The following is a 23246-nucleotide window of genomic DNA, read 5'->3' as shown; positions in this document are numbered from 1 at the left end:
CTTCACTGAAGTCTCCAAACTGAAACACGCTTCTGACTCCGAACCCAAGTATGTTTGTTATCAGAGCAGGTTCTGTATCTGACAGCTTTAAAGTCTTCTTTGTTGAGTGGATCCGACCAGACTGTTGAGGCACAAAGTGACCTAAAGAATCCAAAGAGTCTGGTCATCATTGTGAATCTGTCGCCTTAAACAAACTTTAACTTTCACATGGTCATTTTATCCGTTGTTAAAAAAAGACATATTGATCAGAGTTGCTTTTATTTGCTGTAATATCTGTAGATTTAGTTGTAAAGTCAGTTCAGTCTTAAACTTTGCTCACACACTGAACATCAGAACATTTTCACTTCCTTTAGACATGAAGTAAGAAACATGTACTAACTGTTACCTTGAGTGTCATTATCAGTGTTTAAGAAATATAAAATTTATGTTTTATATTTAATCTTACTATTCAAATCTCATGTGATGTAAATCGCCTCCATCTATATTATTATAAATGTTCTGCGTGTTTAAACGACGTCCGTTTGTTTAATCACTTCTCTGGATTCAGGTTTTATTTCTGACATAAGAAGATCAAAGTTTTGCTCATTTTCATCAGTTTCTGGATTCTTTTCTATAACAATATTTATTTGTAGGTAACAGAAACAATTACAAAAAAACAAATTGAAGAAAGTCTTTGTCCTAAAATGAATCAATAAAATCTCCAAAGTATCAGAAATGATTTGTCAGTCCAGATGGTGAGGCGTCACTCTGCTCGGTGTTCTCTGTCCGCTGATCTGGAACTGGTTCAGAGAGACGATGTCGGCGTCTCAATTTATTTAGTTTTGTTTGTGTGTCTGTTTGTTTTTTATCTCGTATGTATTGTGTTTTTGAATTTTTTCTACAGAAAAACAGGTTCTGTAAAAGACAAATCACTAAAAATGAGCTGGATTTGATGTTCCCTCTACGGGTCGACTGATGTGTTTTTTGTTTGTTATTAGTAATCAAGTAGATAACTGATATTAATTTACAGAAAAATGTAGTGAGACCAGACTGGTGACGACAGACAGAACGCTGCATCAGAGGTAAAGTATCTGTTTTAATTTCATGTTTTTACATTTATGTTGAATGTGCTGCTTTTTTTCACCAAATTCAACATTTAACTTCTTCTGGTCCTCAGAAACAAACAAGTGTGAAGTAAAACAGTTGAGCAGTTCTTGAGCTTTGAGCATAACAGACAGACAGACAGATTTCTTTCTTTATACTTAGATTATGTACAAAATTAAAATTTAATTCTTGCCTGAAAGTAGACAGAAACAGTTCATTTTACACTGCACACGGTGTGAAGTCCTCTGAGGCTCTGAGACAGCTGACTGAGTGACGTCCTCCTTCTGTCCTGTCCAGCCCACCCTGTCCAGCATCAGCAGAGTCGTCACCCACGACGTCCCGGTTGACGTCATCCCCCGGAGACTCTGGCACGAGTTCAAAGAGCCGAGCATGCCAGACTTCGATGTAAGTGACGTCGCTATGAAGTGTTAATATTCAACCAGTCAGTGGAGATGTGATCTGTTCTCACACCTTTAGACAAAAACAAGTGAAACCAGGTGAGCCGCCATGAAAGACATCTGCTCACACGTGTGTCCTCACAGGTCAGCATCTACCTGCCTCCTCTGAAGACGATGAAGAACGTCGTGGACAGAATGAAGAACCTCTCCAACTTCCTGGTACGATCACATTAAACTTCACTCAATTCTGATCTGAATTTAAATTAAAGAAAAATGTCAACATCACCTAAAATATAGAGTCTGGACACTGAAATCACAGAATGTGGTGAACAAGACTAAAAAAGAATTCACCAGAGGAGTTTAATGGATGTTAGTGAAGTCGGTTTATCTTTTTGTATTTCCTGCATTTTATCTGACAGCATTTCTTCCTCAGATGAAGTTGGAGTGGTTTTAAATTTCCGATTGCTGCTCAGTGTTTTTCTGTGAACTCGCTGATCCTCCTGACCAGATCGACTGCCTCTCATCTCAAAGTCAAACTGAGTATTTCTGTGTGTGTGTGTGTGTGTGTATGTGTGTGTGTGTGTGTGTGTGTGTGTGTGTGTGTGTGTGTGTCAGGTGATGGAGGCCAACCTGAATGGAGAGATGAACCTGAAGATCGAGACAGACCTGGTCTCTGTCACCACTCACTTCAAAGACCTGGGAAACCCTCCGTGGGGTAAAAACTGTTCCTGTTCCTGTTTTTAACACACAGTCGTCGTGGTCGTCAGAGGATGATCCGCTCACGTCACGCTCTACTTCACCGTGACATTTCATTAAGACGTCCATGTTGTCCAGAGAAAACATTCTAATGAAGACTTCGACTATCCTCTTTGTCCTTTTATCACCGTCATGACGTATATGATTTTATTGTGTTCATTATTTTGATTTATGACCTGGGAGAAAATGGCAAATTCTAAAATGCTAACATGCTACATTAAGACAGTACTAACTGCTAAACATTAGCATTGAATTCATAGCATTGTAGTTCCTAAGTCGAGCGCCACAAAGCTGCTTCGTTTAACTTTTATTTGCTCAGTAACGTTTATATGAATTTCTTCTTCTACTTCTTCTACTACTATATTTGTATAATTTTGGGGGCGTTTCTGCTCGTCTACAGGGTTCAAACAGTCTTGAAAGTTTTAAAATGCTTTGTTAGGAACATGAGTTTCATCGACACTCCTGTAAACTAAAAATGTTAAATATTTGATTTGAAACATTCGAGTGGGTCTTTTGTCTCCTGACGTGTCACAGCAGACGCAGACCGGACCGGAGCTCGATGGACTATCATGAGCTCTGATATGAAAGTTTTGTTGTCCTGTATGTTTAATTCCTCGGGCAGTGTTTTCTGATCCCTCAGTCTGCAGAGCTTCCCTGAGATGAACGAGGAGGCTGTTGTTGGTCTGATCAGTCTTGTGTGATGATGACCTCACTTTGTATTTAAGTATCAGCAGGTTAAATGTGCTAGAAAACTCTCTCTCTCAGCTGACGGACGAGCTCACACTGGTTTCTTCGTCCTCTCTCCTTTTGTCCTCATCTCCCTCCGTCCCTCTCTGCAGGTGATGACGCCTCCCAGGATGGCGGTCCGTCTCAGAGCAGGGACCCTGAGGACATGGCCCAGGCCCGGGTGGACATCAGGAAGCTGCAGCAGTTCCTCATGGGACAGCAGGTCAACCCCAGCAAGGCCATGTGCAGTAAGTCACCCACAGCTGCTCGTCCAGGTGCACTGCAGGCTAAATAACTGTCATCTTGTCATGTGTCTGCAGTAACAGTGGAGTTATTCATAAATCATGATATCAGTGCTGACATGAAGCATCACAGGAGTTCAATACAGTGTCTCCTCAACTGGATTAACAGCAGCTGGAAGAGATGCTTTACATGAGATATAAAAAATAACCTGTGATGAATCTAGACTGTTTTCTTAAAGCTGACTTCTGTTGTTTGGAATCTCAGTGAAATCATTTAATTACATTGAAATTAAATGTGTCCTTTGTGTGCAGACGATGTGCAACAACTTCACATATTTTAATCCAGTTTCATGTTTAGTTAGTTGTACTTTTTCCTCCACTTGAGGATTTGACGCCGTCCTCTCGTCCCCACAGATATCATCCATGAAAGGGTCGTCCACCTGATTCTGCTGCATGAAGACGTGTCGCTGCAGTATTTTATCCCCGCGGTGGCGTAGACGCTCTGCAGACAGCATGACATGTTTCTTCTCTCTCAGTTTTGGGAACTGAAAACGTGCGTGTGAACGTGTTTCAGGCGTTTCTCCACATGGCAGAGATTGTTGTCCGGCACAGAACCCACGAGACAAAACTGGATGGTCCGTCTCACGTTTTAATGAGACTGAGGACGACTGAGGAAGACTTGACCCACAGACATTTGGTATTAATAAGGACACGGTGGTAAATGTTCATTTATCACAGAGGAAGACGAGGAAACGTATCATTTGGAACATTTTGTATGTTATTTATGTGAGAATGTTTTGTTGCATTAAAAGTGTTGCTGGCGTTTAGTTTGGTTCTATTGTTTTGGTGTCATGTCCACTCAACACAGAGGATGTGAGTTCAATTTCATCTGTGCTGCTCAAAGCCTCCAAAAACACAGTGATGTGTGCAGGGTAATTTGTGTGAACTGACCCTTTAATTGGACATTAAAGAAGTAAAAACACAGTCTAGTTTAAACTGCATGGTGCTTAATAATGATCAGGACATGTTGGAGCCTGGATCCTAATAATGAATCATAAGGAAACACCTGAGGTCAACAAACAGGAAGTGACATCAGCGCTTTATTGGTTTGTTCTGGTCAGGTGATCACAGTATAAATGTATCTGCTGTGAGTTTCATCGTTATTAAATACCTGCAGGTGTTTATAGATGAAGTAGGGAAATTGAGACAAATTATGACCCTTCCATACGATGATGCTTTTATTTCACTGGGTAAAAGGTTTTTTTCATATTTGTGGTTTTCTGGCAGTTGGTTTGTTGCTTGATCCATAATAACGCGGTTTAGAAGAAACGGAAGGATAAAAGTATTGCGAGGTAACACAGAAGAATTCCAAAATAAGTTGTCGCAGCAACCCTCGGGGACCCCAACTTGAGTTTTTTAAAGTTTAAGCATAAATTATTTGTCCCAAATAATAAAACATTGTTGGAAGGGATCATAAAATTACAAATATTACTGTCACCTGGTGGGTGGAGGATGAAACAAAATGTAGTTTCGATCAGACACCAAGTAATACAGGTCAATATCACTGATATTTATACTTTTTGTTATTTAAAAATAAAACAACCTGTAGTTGTTGAAGGTAAATAACAGAAGTGTTGCTCTCTGAGGATCACCTCTGTGAAATACCAAAACTAAAAAGGTCTGTGGTCTCTGAGAGACATGAAAAGGTTCATATACTGATAATATATTCCTCCTCTCTTCTCTGCTGCAGCTCCGTCTGCTGTTTGGATCAATACAGAACTTCTGCTCTGATTAAAAGCTGATCTGTGTCAGCAGCAAACACACAGACACAGTCACGTGATCGGTGATGACGGAGGTGTTGTGTGAAAACTGGGCGGGAATACCGAAACTGAAAGTAAAAACAGATTTAATTTTGTTGGACAGAGCCGAGGGACCTGACGCAGGGTGAGTGCTCATACAACATTTTATTATTTTACTGTTATTCAGTTATTTCCGTGTCGACTTAAGGAATAAACACGAGACTGTCTGCTGTTATTGACCTCGTCATCACCATAAACACATATAAACACACAGACGCCTCACTGAGCAGGTTGGCCCGTTGCTGCGATACGTCGACGTCGCCGCCATCTTGGATGTGGCAACTCCGCCCCGTGAAGTGATACAAGTCAATGGAGTGAACTTTATAAAGCTCCTTCTACAAAGTGCTGTAAGTTAATGTGTCTCATTTACACATTCACACACGTACGGATATATTCAGGGAACAGAGAGGAACCAAAAACAACATCTGTAACGTTCTCTGATGATTATAAACGTTAACTACTCCTCATATGTTCAGTATACAGGTCGGCACCAAACTATTTTATAATGTTTTTATGAGTGTTTATGTAACACAGTTAAAAATGTACTTCATCAAGTCTTTTTTCCAATTTGTATTTGTCAGTTTTACAGCCTCTTTAATAGCCTCCACTCAGTCTTCACACAGCTGGTGAATAAGAACCCTCTTTTGGATAATTTGGGTGAATTTGGAGCTCCTCAGTAATTCTATAATCTTGGCTATAGCTCTGCATCTAGAACCTACAGATAATTACCAATATATAGTTTGTGTATCAATACTAACGCACAGCTAAGACTGTTATGTATTATTACAAAAGATGTGATGCTTTTATTCTGGAGTTTGTCAGGAAGTGTGATTGTAGCTGCTGGAGAAGTAACTCCATAAGTTTGACATTATCATTATTATTTCATTGGGTTTCTCTCACTTCTCAATTGTGTTCCTCCTCCTCTTCTTTCTCAGATGTCATCCTGTTTGCATGTCTCAATCCCTAAAAGACATCTTGAAGAGAGGAGAGAGGAGGCGTGCCGAGGGAGCTACGAGCGAGGATGAACAGGTGTGTCATTTGTGAAGCCTGTCAGCATCTATGACATATGAAATACATGAAACACAGATGGAGTATACAAACACCGACTCTGCTTCCTTCCATAAAATGTATTAGTTATTTAAGATGATTATATTTCATATACCTTTCATTGTAAAACACCTCATCTATAACAAAGCAATGGACAGATTTAATTGTTGTCACATTTTAAATTAGTTAATTTTACTGTTTTATCTCAACAGGTCGTGTTATTGTAAAACTGAACAAAAGAATTAGAACTTACTGTACTTAATCTTCTGATCCTCCCCTAAAGAATACTACTTCCACTTTACATCTGTCACTGTTCATGAGGAAGAACAAAATGCATTTTAAAAATAAGTTGATAGACACACACTGCGTACGTTTTAATGTGAAGTGTTTGTATTGTTTTGTAAATTAATTTAGTTGAAGGCTTCTGTTGTAGTTACACAGTTGTACATGTCAGGACTGAAAGAGTGGAACTCACAGAAATGCTGCCCAGTGTTGAGGTCAGTTATTTTAAAGAGTTTATAAAGTCTGACTTGGAGCTGATTGAAGAAGCACTAATATGAAGTCTAACAAGTTTAGTTTGGGGAGCTCTGGGCTCAGCAGATTAATTAGATTTGTATGGTTCCCAGTTCTGGGCAGAAACAAACTTAAAGACATAAAGTCATAAACTAATGTCATATACAATTAAATGTCCTTATAAAATGCACTTTGGACTTTTTCTATGTTAAACATTTACTTTGATCACCTGATCGGAATGACTCCATTTTGTAGAAGCGATTTCTGAGCACTTGGTTCTGTCCACAGACTTGAGACAGTACGGGATTTTTGACAATTGCTTTGTTGAATTTGGACTGTGAAGGTCCAGGTTGAGGACCATCAGGACACTGTGTAAGTTTTACATTGTTGTTATTATATTTTCTCTGTCAGAGGGCCACTTCAGTCTCCTTGTGGACTGTAGACGTGCAGATATCCTGGTTGTTATCTGATCTATCAGGGCGTTCAGGGCAGTCAGAAAACTTAAGACAAGAAAGCTCTTAAATTGAATTCCCACTCGCATATTGAGCTGTAAGTGATGTAAAGTTGGAAGAAAGTTTAAATGTCGATTATCAAAACTATTTCTGTCTGTAGTTTTTGGAGCGGCTGACTGTCGCTAGGTAGATTTGAATGCTGAGTGGGTTAGGCATGAATTGTTGACACTGCTGTGCGTACTGTCGACAGTTGAGGAAGTAGAAGGAAGACAGACGACAACGACAGGAGGATAACATAAAGGAGGGAAGGAAAATATGAGAAACTAACAGAGTTACAGGTTTGGATGAACACACTCATTTACAGAAACCAGTTGGTGTGTTTTGTTTGGATGTTTGTTAGCTACCGTGTTGAAAATGTGCGTGATGAAACTGATCTTTCTTTCCACAGCATTTCCTCTAGATTCCCTTAAAGATGACAGTCAGAATGGAGAGCAGCTGCAGTCAAAAACTGGAGTCAGTCTTCAGTCTTTGAGTCACATTCATCATTCTGATTTAGAGAATGTACATGGATTTGATCAAACTGAGATATATTCCAAAAAACATGTACCGACTTCATTATACTGTGTGTGTGTGTGTGTCTCTAGTGTTACTGGTTGACCTCTCAGACTTGATAAGATGAGTGATTTGGAGGAAGAAGAGGATCGATCAGAGTCTCCAGGATCGAGCCGTCTGTCTCTGAAGAGTGACCGGTCCAAAAGGGATCCTCCAGTCTTCAGTAATGAACCCTCTGATAGGAAGTAAGAGACAGTTTTTACTGTATGTTGACCTGAAAACTAGCACATTTCTGATCATCTACTTTACAACACTTTCCTAAATATTTACCAATATTTATTCCTTTTATTAACTAAATATTGATTAAATATATGAAAATGTATCTGACACACTGGAATAACAGCAGCAGTTACTTATTACTTAAGTCATTTCCTGACTGCTGATCAGCAACACTCTTGACCGCATATTGTTTGATAATGTACATAACTTTGTGCCCAAACGTAAAGGATTGAAGCTGTTGCTAAAGTGGAACAGTGATTTTTGACTACACTAGTACCTGGGAGTCAATTGTCATCCTCCAGCTTTGCTTCTATGGTTATAAAAGCAGCGTGGCTCCTTTGAGGGATAGGACCGTGTTAAAATGTGTTGTTGAATGAGAAAAAAGACAGATAGATGGTGGCTGAGCTCAGAGCAGACAGATGTTGTGGATCAGAGTAGATTGAAAGTGTTTCAGTGAAGTTGTCTAGTGGCAGTAAATATATAGTTCAGGTTACAGTTTGACAAGTTTGGTTAAACTCTGCAGCTCCTCAATACACGAGAAGAACTTTAATACTATCAGGGTGAGGAGGACAAAACATAGCTGAGAAAAGAACGTGTCACGAGTTTGATCAGCTTTATTTGAGATGATATGGATCCATTGAAATATGGATCAGTGCTGTTCCCCTTCTTTCTGTTGGTTGAGCATCAAATCAACCTCAGTCATGTAGTCTACATGTAGAAACGCTTGACTCTTAAGAAAATGTTTCCAGCTGTAGATAAAATGTTGAGAACATGCAGATGGAGAAATGAACACAATGATGTGTCATGTTAATGTTACCTCTGTACATCTGAAAGTGCTATATGTAAAATATCTTCTGTTGTTTCCACAGACAGAGAGCAGAGTCTCCAGTTTCGAGCTGTCTGTCTCTGAAGAATAATGAACCTGGACCCTCAGACACAAAGTAAGAGACTGTCTCTCCTGATAACTGACCTGAAAATGATTCAGCTTCTAAATGTTTTTTGTATGATAGACATTTGATTTTGTAATGACAACAGTGTCTTTATTAATCAGTCAGTACAGATGTCCTGATGAATCAGTTTAAACCCTGATCCGTTCCCGACTCCTTATATTTACCTAAATGTTGATTTAATATGTGTCTGACACACTGAAATAACAGCAGTAGATACTAAATTTGGCACAACTTGTGTTTAACTTGCAACGTGAACCAAGTGCAGGTTCAAGGTTCAGATTTATTGTCATGCAACATTACAGAATTGCACAATGAAATGCAGCTGTTGCCTCCATGTTTCACACAGAAAATGTATAAAGAGATTATTAAACATGTTAATGAGACTGGAAATAAAAAATGAAATAGAAAAAGTACATACAAATAGAACTAAAGAAAGATGAGACGGAAAACTAAATCATGTTAGCATTGAATATGTACATCACAGTACATGTGCATTCACATGTACATGTGTTTATTTGAACATATGTACTCAAGTAAACGTACAATCTGAAGGTCCTGATTCAAAACTATTAAATCTCTCAACTTGAATTATTGGAGCGATGTGAATCAAGTTGTAATTGGAAGAATGTGACGTGACGTGATCAGCTGGTCTCACTTTGTTCACCTTGTTGGAACGACTCTCAGTCTACTTCTATTTCCAAATGCTGCACTGTGGACTCGTCAGTGCTGCAACACTAGAGGAGAACAGTAAAGAAAGGCATCAGAGGTCATGAAGGACCTCAGTAGAGTTCATGAAGTAATCCAGTAATGAACCTGGACCGTCAGACAGAAACAGTCATCAGAGATGGTTTCCACTTTAAGCTAACCTCATGAAGATTCAGTGTTTCATGTTTTCCTGTTAAAAGGCTCAAAATATGTAAAGAAAGGATGGAAACATGCAGTTTTCACTGCAGCTGAGAACTGAAACACTGAAATATCTCTCAGGTGGCTTTAAATACAGAAGCTGACAGTATGTTAAGTTTTTCATTGTGACACTTTAATCTACTTTATCTAAGATGCTCCATCTTCTGCCACTAATGTTGAGTTGAAAGCAGTACAGCTGTGAAAAGATCAATCATGAGGATGAAGTTGCTGAGATGTGAATAATCTTTGTGCAGACTAATTCTTTAGCTTTAGCTCAAATATCAGACTGTAAGCACTGATCCTCATCCCAGAGTCTGCTGGATTAATTGCAGTGTCCATTTAAACTCTTTATTATTATTGAACCTGCGTATGAAATCTACTTACTAGCAGCTGATAATGTGTTGTTGTGTGTGAGCTTCACCGCTCCCTGCTCATTTCAAGGATAGAAGGCAAGGCTGCTTTTCTGCAACCTTTTTATTTGGGCACAGGCAGCAAAACTCTGATCAACATGAAACAAAATCAACTACAAAGGAACAGCCGTCGCTCCGACGGCTGAGTGTTGCCTGTAAATCTTGCCTCTGTTGCCTGTCTCCGCTCCGGCCCTCTCCCTGGACCCAGCCTAGTGCCAAGAGACAAGAACCAGGTTACAAACATGCTTATAAAGCTGACTGATTACCTGATTCTGTCCAGCTGTCGGCGCCTCAACCACACCCCACTGCCACATACCCCCACCGCCCAACTTAGGCTGGGATCCCACCGGCCGCAAGCCCACTTCCCTCCCCCCTCCTCAGTGGAGCGAGAGAGAAAGTCAGCCACGACCATGCGGTTACCCGGCCTATGGATCACCTTGAACCGGAAAGGCTGTAACACCAGATACCAGCGAGTGATCCACGCGTTGGCATCTTTCATGCGGTGGAGCCATTGGAGCGGGGCATGGTCTGACCAGAGGGTGAATGAGCGCCCCAGGAGGTAGTAGCCGAGGGCACCGACCGCCCACCATATGGCGAGGCACTCCTTTTCCACCGTACTGTAGTTCAGCTCCCGCTGAGCCAGCTTTCGGCTAATGTACAGTACAGGGCAGTCAACCCCCTCCACCTCCTGGGACAAAACAGCCCACTGTTCGAGGCATTGGTCTGCAGGATGAAAGGGAGAGAAAAGTTAGGAGTGTATAAGAGTGGCTTCCCACAGAGGGCTTGCTTTACCCTCTCAAACGGCAGCTGACACAGCTCCGTCCACTGGAGCAGATTTGAGGCACCCTTTCGGGTCAGGTCGGTTAGGGGGCTGGTCAGCTCTGAGAAGGCCGGAATGAACCTCCTATAGTAACCGGCCAGCCCCAGAAACCTCCTGACCTCTTTTTTTGTCTGGGGCATTTGGCAGGCTGTAACCGCTGTGGTCTTTTGTACCTGTGGCTGCACCTGCCTGCCCCCCAAGTGGTACCCCAAATACTGTACCTCCCTCCGTCCAACTCCACACTTCTTCGGATTGGGCGTGAGTCCCGCCTTCCTCAGGGACTCGAGCACTGCTCCCACCTGCTGCATATGCTGCTCCCAGGTCTCACTGTGAATGATTACGTCATCCAAGTAGGCCGCAGCATATGCAGAGTGAGGCCGCAGTACCCGGTCCATGAGGCGCTGAAATTAGAGATGCACTGATCGATCGGCAACCGATCGCAATCGGCCAATAATGTCGGTTTTGATCGGAGTTCTCAAAATAGATCACATCAGGCCGATCAGATGACATTTAAGTATGAAGACAGTGCATTAACTGCATGCAGGGAGGGAATTTCATGGCCGCCGTTGCCCCGCACTTTGGCCTTGATGCCCCGTGAAAAAAAAACTCATCCTACGGCCACAGTGGCCTCTGTGCCCCTGGCCCGGTCAGCGTAGCGAGCTTGCCTTTAATTACAGCCACCTGAGTGCACAGTAGTCACTCACAGTAACTTCAGTGAGTCCGCAGTTTGCGCAGGTGGAGTCTCATCATCACGATGATCTCACGTGAAAGCCTCTCATACAGCAGCAGCGTCTCAAAACAGAAGTACGAAACTTACAGCACAGGTGCGAAAGCGAGCGCAGCCGGTTTTGACATGATACGTAACTGACTTATGTGGTAGGATTTAGTCCGTGCCCAGCCGATCCAGGCATTGGCATTGAATTTGGACACCTCGTTGACCCTGCGATAGTCCACACAAAACCGTATTGACCCATCGGACTTAAGGTCCAGCACAATGGGGCAACACCAGTCACTGCTGGACTCTTCTATTACTCCCATCTTCAACATGGCCTGAAGCTCCGCCCGAACAATTTTCCTCTTGTGTTCTGGCAGCCGATAAGGTCGTGAACGCACTGTCACGCCTGGGGGTGTTCCTATGTGGTGGTGTATGAGGCTTGTGCGTCCTGGCAGGGGAATGAACACATCAGCAAAACGCTGCTGCAACGAGGCCACATCTGCTCTCTGGCTTTGCGAGAGATGGTCATCAATGGGGACCGGAGTGGACTGGTTCGAATTAGCCACCTCCGGTCCCAAATCATCTCTCTCGATCACCGTGGTAGCCAGAGAAACAGCTGTCACCTACCTCCAGGCTTTAAGGAGGTTGAGGTGGTAAATCAGCGTTGCCCAACTCCTGTCAGAACGCACAACCTCATAGTCAACATCCCCCACTTGCCGTGTGACCGCAAAGGGCCCTTGCCACTTGGCGAGCAATTTGGAGCTAGATGACGGTAGCAATACAAGCACTTTATCTCCCGATGAAAACTGTCTAAGTTTTGCCCCTCTGTTGTACAGACGCTGTTGACATTCCTGGGCCTGGAACAAATTCTCCCGTGATAACTGACCCAGTGAATGGAGTTTTGCTCACAGGTCTAGGACGTGCTGCACCTCGTTTTTGCTGCTGCTTGGACCCGTCTCCCAGTTTTCCTTAACCAGGTCCAAGACACCCCGTGGTTTTCTGCAGAACAGGAGTTCAAAGGGAGAAAATCCCGTGGAGGCCTCGGGAACCTCCCGCACTGCAAACAACAGAGATTCCAACCATTTATCCCAATTACGGCTATCCTTGTGCACGAACTTACAAATCATGTTCTTTAGTGTCTTGTTAAACCGCTTCACCAGGCCGTCGGTCTGGGGATGGTACACACTAGTCCGGATTGAGCGGACGCCCAGTAATTCATATAGCTCGCGTAGTGTACGTGACATAAACGATGTGCCCTGATCAGTCAAGACCTCTTTGGTGACGTCCTGAAGGATCCAGTCTCTACCAGCTGTGGACACTGGTTCTGCAGACAGTGCATCACCTCATACTGGGACCAGTCTGCTTCACCAGGAGACTCCTCCTGTCCCCAGTGTGGAAAAAGATCCAGAACAAGAGCTGGACTGCAGTCAGGTGACACTGCACCAAGTAAGACTGTATGATAGATAATCTGTAGATTATTCACAAAGCAAACAGCAGGAGTGCCGGAAGTTCTTAACATCGGAGGAAAATAAACAAGGAAAGGTGAAAGGATTCAAGCAAACTCATTTGAACACGATGCTACAGAGCAGTGCTAACCAAAGATGCTAACTCAACACATTTAGAACCAACACAGACCTACAAGAAGAATTTAGCAAAATTGATGACAGCTCCTGTTTCATCATCACTGTCATATCGAGACAGTGTGGCCCAGTAGACTGGTGCTGATAAGTGTGAGAACCTGTTGTCAGCTCAGCAGCTATTTGTTATTGTCAGAGCTGCTCACTCCGAGTCATCAGGCCTTCGAAATCTCAGACAGCAGAGTTTCTGTAGAAAAAGACTTGTCAACTTTTGTTTTTGTCTCCCTTTTTTCTCTGTTGCAGTGAATGTTGTTCTGCAGGAGGTTTTAGATGAACATAAGATCAGTCTGAGGAGGAGATGTGAACGTGTGACTGAAGGAAGTGATGGAACAGGAAGGGATGAAACAGGAAGTGGAACCCTCCTCAACAGGATCTACACTGAGCTCTACATCACAGAGGGACAGAGTGAAGAGGTTAATACCCAACATGAGGTGAGACAGCTAGAGACAGCTTCCAAGATGGAGACCCTCCATGACACTCCAATCAAGTGCTGCAACATCTTTAAAGCCTCACCTGACCAACAGAGACGCATCAGAATCGTTCTGACCAACGGCGTCGCTGGAGTTGGAAAAACCTTCTCGGTGCAGAAGTTCACTCTGGACTGGGCAGAGGGCTCCGAAAACCAAGATGTCAGTCTGCTGGTTCTGCTTTCGTTCAGGGAGCTGAACCTGATCAGAGATGAGCAGTACAGTCTTCTCAGGCTGCTCCATGTTTTCCATCCAACATTACAGAAGGTGACAGCAGAGAAGCTAGCTGTCTGTAAACTTCTCTTCATCTTTGACGGCCTGGATGAAAGCAGACTTTCACTGGATTTCAACAACCATGAGGTCGTGTCTGATGTCACACAGAAGTCATCAGTCAGCGTGCTGCTGACAAATCTCATGGAGGGGAAGCTGCTTCCCTCGGCTCTCGTCTGGATCACTTCACGACCTGCAGCAGCCAATCAGATCCCTCCTGTATGTGTCGACAGGGTAACAGAAATACGAGGCTTCACTGACGTCCAGAAGGAGGAGTACTTCAGGAGGAGATTCAGTGATGAAGATCTGTCCAGCAGAATCATCTCACACATTAAGACCTCCAGGAGCCTCCACATCATGTGTCTGATCCCAGTCTTCTGCTGGATCACTGCTACAGTTCTGGACCACATGTTGACTACAGACCAGAGAGGAGAGCTGCCCAAGACCCTGACTGACATGTACTCAAACTTCCTGCGGGTTCAGACAAAGAGGAAGAAGCAGAAGTACAGTAAGCGACATAAGAAGAGTACACAGAAGCTGACGAAAGCTGACAAGGAAGTTCTTCTGAAGCTGGGGAGGCTGGCGTTTGAACATCTGGAGACAGGAAACATCATGTTCTACCAAGAAGACCTGGAGCGCTGTGGTCTTAATGTCACAGAGGCCTCGGTGTACTCAGGAGTTTGTACAGAGATCTTCAGAACAGAGAGTGTGATCTTCCAGAAAACAGTCTACTGCTTTGTTCATCTGAGCGTTCAAGAGTTTCTGGCTGCAGTCTACATGTTCCACTGTTACACCAACAGGAACACAAAGGTCCTGGAGGCTTTTCTGGAAAAGAAACATGTTGATTCAACACCTGATGTCTTGCTAATGGGAGCAATGATGAAATCCCTTGAAAGTAAAAATGGCCACCTGGACTTGTTTGTTCGCTTCCTTCATGGCCTCTCTCTAAAGTCCAACCAGAGACTCTTAGGAGGTCTGCTGGGTCAGACAGACAACAGTCCAGAACTCATCCAGAGAGCCATCAACAACATGAAGAAGAGAACAAAGACAAAGATATCTCCTGACAGAATCATCAACATCTTCGACTGTCTGACGGAGATGAACGACCACTCAGTTCATCAGGAGATCCAAGAGTTCCTGAAGTCAGAGAACAGAACAAAGAAGGAACTCTCTGTGTTACACTGCTCAGGTCTGGCCTACATGCTGCAGATGTCAGAGGAGGTTCTGGATGAGCTGGACATATTGAAATACAACACATCACAAGCGGGACAACGGAGACTGATTCCAGCTGTGAGGAACTGCAGGACGGCTCGGTAAGTCCAGATGTGATTATCAAGACTGTGAACAACATCAGTGTAGAGATCCTCCCTCAAGACACATGTACGATATAAAACCTCCACATTGGAAAAATTTTCCTTAAATCTGTATTGAACCTGTTACTTTAACAAACAATTATACATGTGTTCATTTAGAAATGTCTATAAAAATCATTGTTGTGTTTCTATCTATGACACTAGTGAACACTAGTAACTTCTGTCATCTTCTCACTGTCTTTCTTTGGGTAATGGAGGCTTCAGAAATGTCTCCACAGTCGAGATTTTAATCCACATTTTGTGCACCGTTTCTTTTTTTAATGCGTCTTTTAGGGCTATAGCTATCAAATATTTTTAGAATCGAGTATTCTACCGATTATCCCATCGATTAATAAAGTAATCTAATAAAAAATGATTTAGCATTATTAAACAACAAGTAAGGGATAATGCCCGACGAGGTGTCCATAATCAGGAGTTAATGGACGACGCGGAGGACGTTTGCCTCCGCGAAGTAATACCAATTACCAAGTACCAAAGAAATACCAAATAATGCATAACAAAAAGGACAGGCCTGTTAAAAAGACCAAGCAATTGGCTTTTAATCCTGAAAAAAACATACAGGTATTTTTTCCAACTCCAACTCTTGGCTCCAAAACTAAGACCATTTATTACAACTTAGCCATTTAGTGTCAACTGACATTGCAGAAACAAATAAATACTCACAAGTCCCCAGCTGAGCGCTGCCGTGTTGGAGTTTACCCCGGTGGACGAGAGGGTCGCCTCCCTACGCCTAAGGGCTGGGGGGAAAACTCTGACTGTTGTCTGTGCGTATGCAGCGAACAGCAGTTCGGAGTATGCAGCCTTCTTGGAGGTCCTGGCTGGGGCCCTGCAAGGGGCCCCAGTGGGGGACTCTGTGGTCTTACTGGGGGACTTCAACGCGCACGTCGGCAATGACGGAGATACCTGGAGGGGCGTGATTGGGAGGAACGGCCTCCCCGATCTGAACCCGAATGGTGTTCTATTATTAGACTTCTGTGCTAGTCACGGTCTGTCTATAATGAACACCATGTTCGAACACAAGGATGCTCATAAGTGTACGTGGTACCAGAACACCCTAGGTCGAAGGTCAACGATCGATTTTGTGATCGTATCATCTGATCTTCGACCGTGTGTTTTGGACACTCGGGTAAAGAGAGGGGCAGAGCTGTCAACTGATCACCACCTGTTGGTGAGTTGGTTTCGGTGGCAGGGGAAATCCCTGGACAGACCTGGTAAGCCCAAACGAGTAGTGCGGGTAAGCTGGGAACGTCTGGGGGAGGCCCCTGTCCGAGAAGCCCTCAACTCCCACCTCCGAAGGAGCTTCTCTAGCATCCCTGTGGAGGCTGGGGATATCGAACCTGAATGGACGATGTTCAAAGCTTCCATTGTTGAAGCTGCAGCTGTGTCCTGTGGCCATAGGGTCTTAGGTGCCTCAAGGGACGGCAACCCTCGGACACCGTGGTGGACACCGGTGGTCAGGGAAGCCGTCCGACTGAAGAAGGAGTCCTTCAGGGACATGTTGTCCCGGGGGACTCCTGAGGCAGTTTGGGGGTACCGATGGGCCTGAAGGGCAGCAGCCGCAGCTGTGGCAGAGGCAAAGCAGCGGTTGTGAGAGGAGTTCAGCGAGGCCATGGAGAAGGACTTTTGGGTGGCGCCAAAGCGCTTCTGGAAAACTGTCCTCCACCTCAGGAGGGGGAAACGGGGAACCATCCAAGCTGTGTACAGCAGGGATGGGACCTTGTTGACTTCGATTGAGGAGGTCATAGGGCGGTGGAAGGAGTACTTTGGTGACCTCCTGAATCCCATTCAGCCACCCTCTGTAATGGAGACAGAGCTGGAGGATGATGGGGTATCATCGCTGATTTCCCTGGGTGAAGTCACTGTGGTAATCAAACAACTCCACAGTGGCAAAGCCCCAGGGATCGATGAGATACCACCAGAAATGCTGAAGGGGTCTGGGTGTTGAGGGGCTGTCTTGGTTGACACGCCTCTTCAACATTGCGTGGGGGTCGGGGTCGGTGCCGAAGGAGTGGCAAACAGGTGTGGTGGTCCCTCTCTTTAAGAAGGGGGACCAGAGGGTGTGTGCCAATTACAGAGGTATCACACTACTCAGCCTGCCTGGGAAAGTCTACTCCAAGGTGCTGGAAAGGAGGGTCCGGCCGATTGTCGAACCTCAGATTGAAGAGGAACAATGTGGATTCCGTCCTGGTCGTGGAACAACGGACCAGCTCTTTACTCTGGCAGGGGTCTTGGAGGGGGCCTGGGAGTACAATCTCCCAGTCCGAATGTGTTTTGTGGATCTGGAGAAGGCGTACGACCGGGTCCCCCGGGATGTTCTGTGGGAGGTGCTGCGGGAGTATGGGGTGAGGGGGTCCCTTCTCAGGGCCATCCAATCCCTATATTCTCAAAGCGAGAGCTGTGTGCGTATGCTCGGAAGTAAGTCGGACTTGTTCCAAGTGGATGTTGGCCTCCGCCAGGGCTGTGCCTTGTCCCCAATCCTTTTTGTGATATACATGGACAGGATTTCGAAGCACAGTCGTGGTATGGAGGGGCTACAGGTCAGTGACCTTAAGATCGCATCACTGCTTTTTGCAGATGATGTGGTCTTGATGGCATCATCGGCTGTAGATCTACAACGCTCACTGGATCAGTTCGCAGCTGAGTGTGAAGCGGCAGGGATGAGGATCAGCACCTCTAAATCTGAGGCCATGGTTCTCAGTAGGAAACCGGTGGATTGCCTACTCCAGGTGGGGAATGTGTCCTTGCCCTAAGTGAAGGAGTTCAAGTACCTCGGGGTTTTGTTCACGAGTGAGGGGATGATGGGGCGTGAGATTGACAGGAGAGTCGGAGCAGCGGGTGCGGTGTTGCATGCGCTTCACCGCACGGTTGTGACGAAAAGGGAGCTGAGCCGAAAGGCAAAGCTCTCGATCTACCGGTCAATCTTCGTCCCTACCCTCACCTATGGTCATGAGCGATGGGTCATGACCGAAAGAATGAGATCGCGGGTACAAGCGGCCGAAATGGGTTTTCTTCACAGGGTGGCTGGGGTCTCCCTTGGAGATAGGGTAAGAAGCTCAGCCATCCGGGAGGGACTCGGAGTAGAGCCGCTGCTCTTCTGCGTGGAAAGGAGCCAGTTGAGGTGGTTCGGGCATCTGATGAGGATGCCACCAGGGCGCCTTCCTTGGGAGGTGTTCCTGGCACGTCCAACTGGGAGGAGCCCTAGGGGTAGACCCAGGACCAGGTGGAGGGATTATATCTCTTCTCTGGCCTGGGAGCACCTGGGGATTCCCCAGTCAGAGTTAGCCGATGTGGCCGGGGAAAGGGATGTCTGTGGCTCGCTACTGAAGCTGCTGCCCCCGCGACCCGATTTTGGATTAGCGGTTGACAATGGATGGATGGAAGACACACACTGTCCATGCAGACTCTGCATGCGCAGCGATCCACTAATCACATTAGTTCTTATTCAGTGTGCCGAAGCAGACCATGCCCCCGCACATGGAGTGAGTCACTGGTAACAACATTGAACAATGAGCAACGAACAAGCGAAAATGCCGAAAACGAAGACTTGGTCCCAAAAAGAAAAGCAACGTCAGTTATCTGGAATTATTTTGGCTACAAGAAGGATGATAATGACCAAACACGTGTTCTGTGTTGACAGTGTCTTGTATCTGTTGCCACAACGAGAGGTAACACAACTAATTAGTTTGACCATTTACGTTGGTACCACACAGCTCAGTGCGACAAAAAGAGGTAAGATCAGTGTAGGGTAACTGTCCACAAGATTGCAGCAGTGCAGCATAACATAAAGTGCTATTCAGGTCATCTGATGAAAATTCCTGTATTGTTTCATATCGCAATATATATCGCAGGGTTAAAAAAAATAAAATGCAATGTCAGTTTTTTTTTCAATATCGTGCAGGCCTACTGTGGAACATGTATAACATGGAAAACTATGAAATACAACTAAAGGCTATTCGGCCTTAGTTTTGTCTTCTTAAGACAAATGAGAAAAAGGATTGTATCTCCTGCAACAACCCATCTCAAGGACTTGATTCAATATGCGTCACGATACATTGTGATATGAGGCATATAATATATATATTGCGCTTTACCACATAGTTACTGAAAATGTAAAAACAGATTTGAACTACAAGTTGCTGTGTACAGTCACACTAGCCTCATTCACACGGCCCTGTCAGTGCAGGAATCATGCAGTGATTCTCTGCATCACCGTCTGTGTGACAGTTTTACTGCGGCTCTGATCCGCCTCCGGAGGTAGAATCAGAACCACAGAGGCGAGCCGGCGTCTGTGTGAATGGAAAAGCTGGAGGTTTGGATCAGGGCAACTTATATGAGGAAAGAAATACTGCAGTTATACGTGGAAAAGCTTCTGTCATCCTGTCTGTCATACTGACTCTGATCACATTTCTGCCTGAAAATGAATGTCGGTGATTATGTGATGCGATTCAGAGCAAAAAACATGAAAATAAAGTGCATTAAGTTCTTTTGAGTCACTGAACTTGTGTAGATGTCTTCATGAATTGTACAAGTATTCTTACTGTGTCCCCAAACACACAGTAAACATCTTCAGAAAATAAAGTGCTTGTATTCATTTCTTGTGTCACTGTATGAACAGTGTCCTGCGACACCTACAGGAGGTTGTTGGCTTTCACAGCCCGTTTAAAACATGAATCATTATTTTCAGAATACAGATTTTTAGAGCTGGAAATCGATGAAGTATATTGCCATTAATTATTGCAATATATTGTTTTATTAACATTTTAGCACAGCCCTAATTATAATTATTTTATTAATTTAGCACTAATTACACTATTAATGCAAAATAAATAATTAGATAAATTAACTGGTATATGAAAAGCAGAGTGACATCAAAGTTGTGTTAAACACATGCAAGCACATAACTGAGATAAAAACATACAAGTCCAGTTACAACTTAGTGATTTTACAGTTAATCAACATCATGTTAAAATAGAGTTAAACAAGCCAATCACAGCATCTTGGTTATTAGAATATGACACTTTACATTACAGCTGTTTGATGGACACTTTTGTCTAAAGCCTCAGATTTCTGTTCATCATGTTGCTGGGTTTGGGTTTGACATGTGGACAGGAGGTGCTCAGTTTTAAACCACAGACAGTGACATCAGTGACTGACCAGCTCAGACTCAACAACTGACCAGCTGATCACAGCCACTCATGTTCATTTGCTTTGTGACTAAACATGCAGTGTCTATTTTTAGTTTTACGTTTTTTCTCTGTCATCACAGATTTCCTCGTTGTGGACTCTCAGAGATTCACTGTGAAGTCGTGGCCTCAGCTCTGAGGTCAAACCCCTCCCACCTGAGAGAGCTGAATCTGAGTAGAAACAACCTGCAGGATTCAAGTGTGAAGCAGCTGTGTTCTGGACTGAAGAGTCCAAACTGTAAACTGGAGATTCTGAAGTCAGTCAATTTATTTTGCTCTTATACACTACCTAATTTAAATCTATCACAGAAGTTTTGAATTTCCTTCAGTTCTCTTGTTTTCTGTGTTTATCTGAGCACAAATCACGCAGCTCTTTTTAAAGGTTTGACAGTCTGAACATTTTGATTCAGAATTCAGTCTGAACTCAAACTGTGTTGGTGTTAGTACAGAAACTGAAGGATTGATCTGTTATTGTGCTGCAAAATGAAATCAATATCTACATTGTTGGTATGAAAAGTTAAAAGAAAAATGTCTTTTTATACATAACCTTCAGGACACAGTGTAACTTCTACATTTATACATAAAGCCAGTCTCTGTCACACATACACACATGGAGGATACAATGGAGATACACTATCAGTACAGTAAGGTAGGATTAAGAGATGGAGCATCTTACTTCACTGAGGAAAGTTTTGAAGATGATTTAGGATGAAGCTCAGAGTCAGTCAGCTGCATGTTGATGGAGTTGATGATGAGGAAAGTCTAAATGTGTGGTGTGAGCAGAGAGTGACACACACACACACACACACACACACACACACACACACATTTTTCCATATTGGCCATTTTATAATTCTACAGGAGCTTGTTATTAATCTGTGTTGACATGAACAGCTGTATGAATGTTGTGTTGACATGTGGATGATGTCTGTAGAAGGCTGATGTTGATCCACAATAACACAATGACAAAGTCTCTCTACTCATTTCAGAGAAAAGCTCATTGATGAGGACACAGTAATGTTGAGCTACACATTTAAAACCTGAATACATCTGACTGGATTACAAATTGATTTTTATCTACATAATTTATTGCATTTATTCAGATTATGGGGCTGCAGTTTGTCAGAGATCAGCTGTGCTTCTCTGGCCTCAGCTCTGAAGTCCAACCGCTCCCATCTGAGAGAGCTGTGGCTGACTGACAACAAGCTGCAGGATTCAGGAGTGAAGCTGCTTTGTGATTTTCTACAGAGTCCAAACTGTAGACTGGAGAAACTGGTGTGAGTTCACTGACTCTGTTACTGTTGAATAATTATTTGAGTTTACATTCATACATTATTTATATCCATAAAGTTATAAATCTCCTTTGGTTAATATTTTCATGTTTTTGTTTTTTATCTTAATTCAGTCTTCAGACTTCGGTTTATTCAAGAAACTGTAGAAAATGTTCAGTTAGTTGTTAAAGTAAATTAATGTTTGATTCAATCTGTTAACAGAAGATCCTCTGGACTAACATTTGAATTACACACATTGGATTATAAATGGATTTTTAACTCCATTTATTCTTTATTCAGATTGAGTTGGTGCAGTTTGTCAGAGATCAGCTGTGCTTCTCTGGCCTCAGCTCTGAAGTCCAACCCCTCCCATCTGAGAGAGCTGGACCTGAATCACAACAACCTGCAGGATTCAGGAGTGAAGCTGCTGTGTGATTTTCTACAGAGTCCAAACTGTAGACTGGAGAGACTGGAGTCAGTTATCGTTGAATTAACATTTGAGTTTACATTCATACATAACTTACATCCATAAAGTTATAAATCTCCTTTTGTTCATATTTTCAAATTTTTTTTAATCTAAATGTAGTCTTCAGACTTCTATTTCTTAAAGGTGCCAAAGTAAATGTATGCTTGATTTAATCTGTTAACAGAAGATCCTCTGAGCTAACATTTGTTTTACACACATTGGATTATAAATTGATTTAACTCCATCATTTATTCTTTATTTAGATTGGGGAAATGCAGTTTGTCAGAGATCAGCTGTGCTTCTCTGGCCTCAGCTCTGAAATCCAACCCCTCCCATCTGAGAGAGCTGGACCTGGGTGGAAACAAGCTGCAGGATTCAGACGTAAAGCTGCTGTGTGATCTGAAGGAGAGTCCAGACTGTAGACTGGAGGATCTGAGGTCAGTAGAGGGTTGGAGTCAGTCATGCTGGTTTCAGCAGTATTGTACTAAACACTAAGGGTGGTTAATCGGCTCAATTTCCCGATTCCATTCGATTCCGATTATTGAAGTCTCTATTCTATTACAAATCGATTTTTGATTGTTAACGATTATCGATTTGATTTTCAATTATTAACGATTATTGATCTTCCATTTAACATCAGTCAGCTGCTGAATTATTTTACTTATCTTTTGAGTAACACCTCACAGCACCTTCAATATTGTATAGTGTAACTGTAATATCAAAATTATTATTTTTTTAATTTGTTTTAAATGTAGTGTTTCACTGTTAAAAGAAAGCTGCCGCGCTCAGCAGCCAGACTCATGTTAGTCCGGCTGCTGTTCCCCACTTGTCTGCCATTGCTTTGAGAAACTCACACATGTTTGCGCTTGTGTGG

At 43.4% G+C, this 23246-nt stretch overlaps 2 protein-coding genes and 2 long non-coding RNA genes across 4 annotated transcripts; all 4 read left to right on the top strand.

Annotated features, from left to right (window-relative positions):
- The first annotated feature begins 883 nt into the window (after positions 1–883).
- On the top strand, positions 884–4032 carry LOC115569976 (checkpoint protein HUS1-like). Its single transcript, XM_030398231.1, has 6 exons — positions 884–1061; positions 1381–1488; positions 1626–1700; positions 2097–2196; positions 3077–3211; positions 3620–4032. The coding sequence occupies exons 2-6, from the start codon at positions 1474–1476 to the stop codon at positions 3700–3702; spliced, it is 408 nt and encodes a 135-aa protein (XP_030254091.1). The 5' UTR covers positions 884–1061; positions 1381–1473; the 3' UTR covers positions 3703–4032.
- Positions 4033–5314: 1282 nt separating this feature from the next.
- On the top strand, positions 5315–6936 carry LOC115570021 (uncharacterized). The gene is made up of 3 exons (XR_003981680.1): positions 5315–5411; positions 6000–6093; positions 6913–6936. It is a non-coding gene; the product is annotated as an uncharacterized LOC115570021 (long non-coding RNA).
- Positions 6937–6970: 34 nt separating this feature from the next.
- On the top strand, positions 6971–8886 carry LOC115570006 (uncharacterized). Its single transcript, XR_003981666.1, has 5 exons — positions 6971–6996; positions 7327–7414; positions 7525–7589; positions 7721–7873; positions 8777–8886. It is a non-coding gene; the product is annotated as an uncharacterized LOC115570006 (long non-coding RNA).
- Positions 8887–13025: 4139 nt separating this feature from the next.
- On the top strand, positions 13026–22765 carry LOC115569893 (NLR family CARD domain-containing protein 3-like; the record flags this gene model as incomplete). The annotated part of the gene is made up of 6 exons (XM_030398103.1): positions 13026–13151; positions 13586–15392; positions 20719–20892; positions 21739–21912; positions 22207–22380; positions 22636–22765. Coding segments are annotated over exons 1-6 (2460 nt in total), but the record flags the coding sequence as incomplete, so codon positions are not given.
- Positions 22766–23246: the final 481 nt, after the last annotated feature.

Source organism: Sparus aurata, chromosome 19 (assembly GCF_900880675.1).
Source record: "Sparus aurata chromosome 19, fSpaAur1.1, whole genome shotgun sequence".
Lineage (NCBI taxonomy): Eukaryota > Metazoa > Chordata > Actinopteri > Spariformes > Sparidae > Sparus > Sparus aurata.
Note: the sequence above shows the minus strand (reverse complement) of the source record. Positions and strands in the feature narration are given on the sequence as shown.

Coding starts and splice junctions, on each gene's coding strand:
- LOC115569976 (XM_030398231.1), top strand. Junction 1,701..2,096: donor AGAACCTCTCCAACTTCCTG/GTACGATCACAT, acceptor TGTGTGTGTCAG/GTGATGGAGGCCAACCTGAA. Junction 3,212..3,619: donor CCCCAGCAAGGCCATGTGCA/GTAAGTCACCCA, acceptor TCGTCCCCACAG/ATATCATCCATGAAAGGGTC.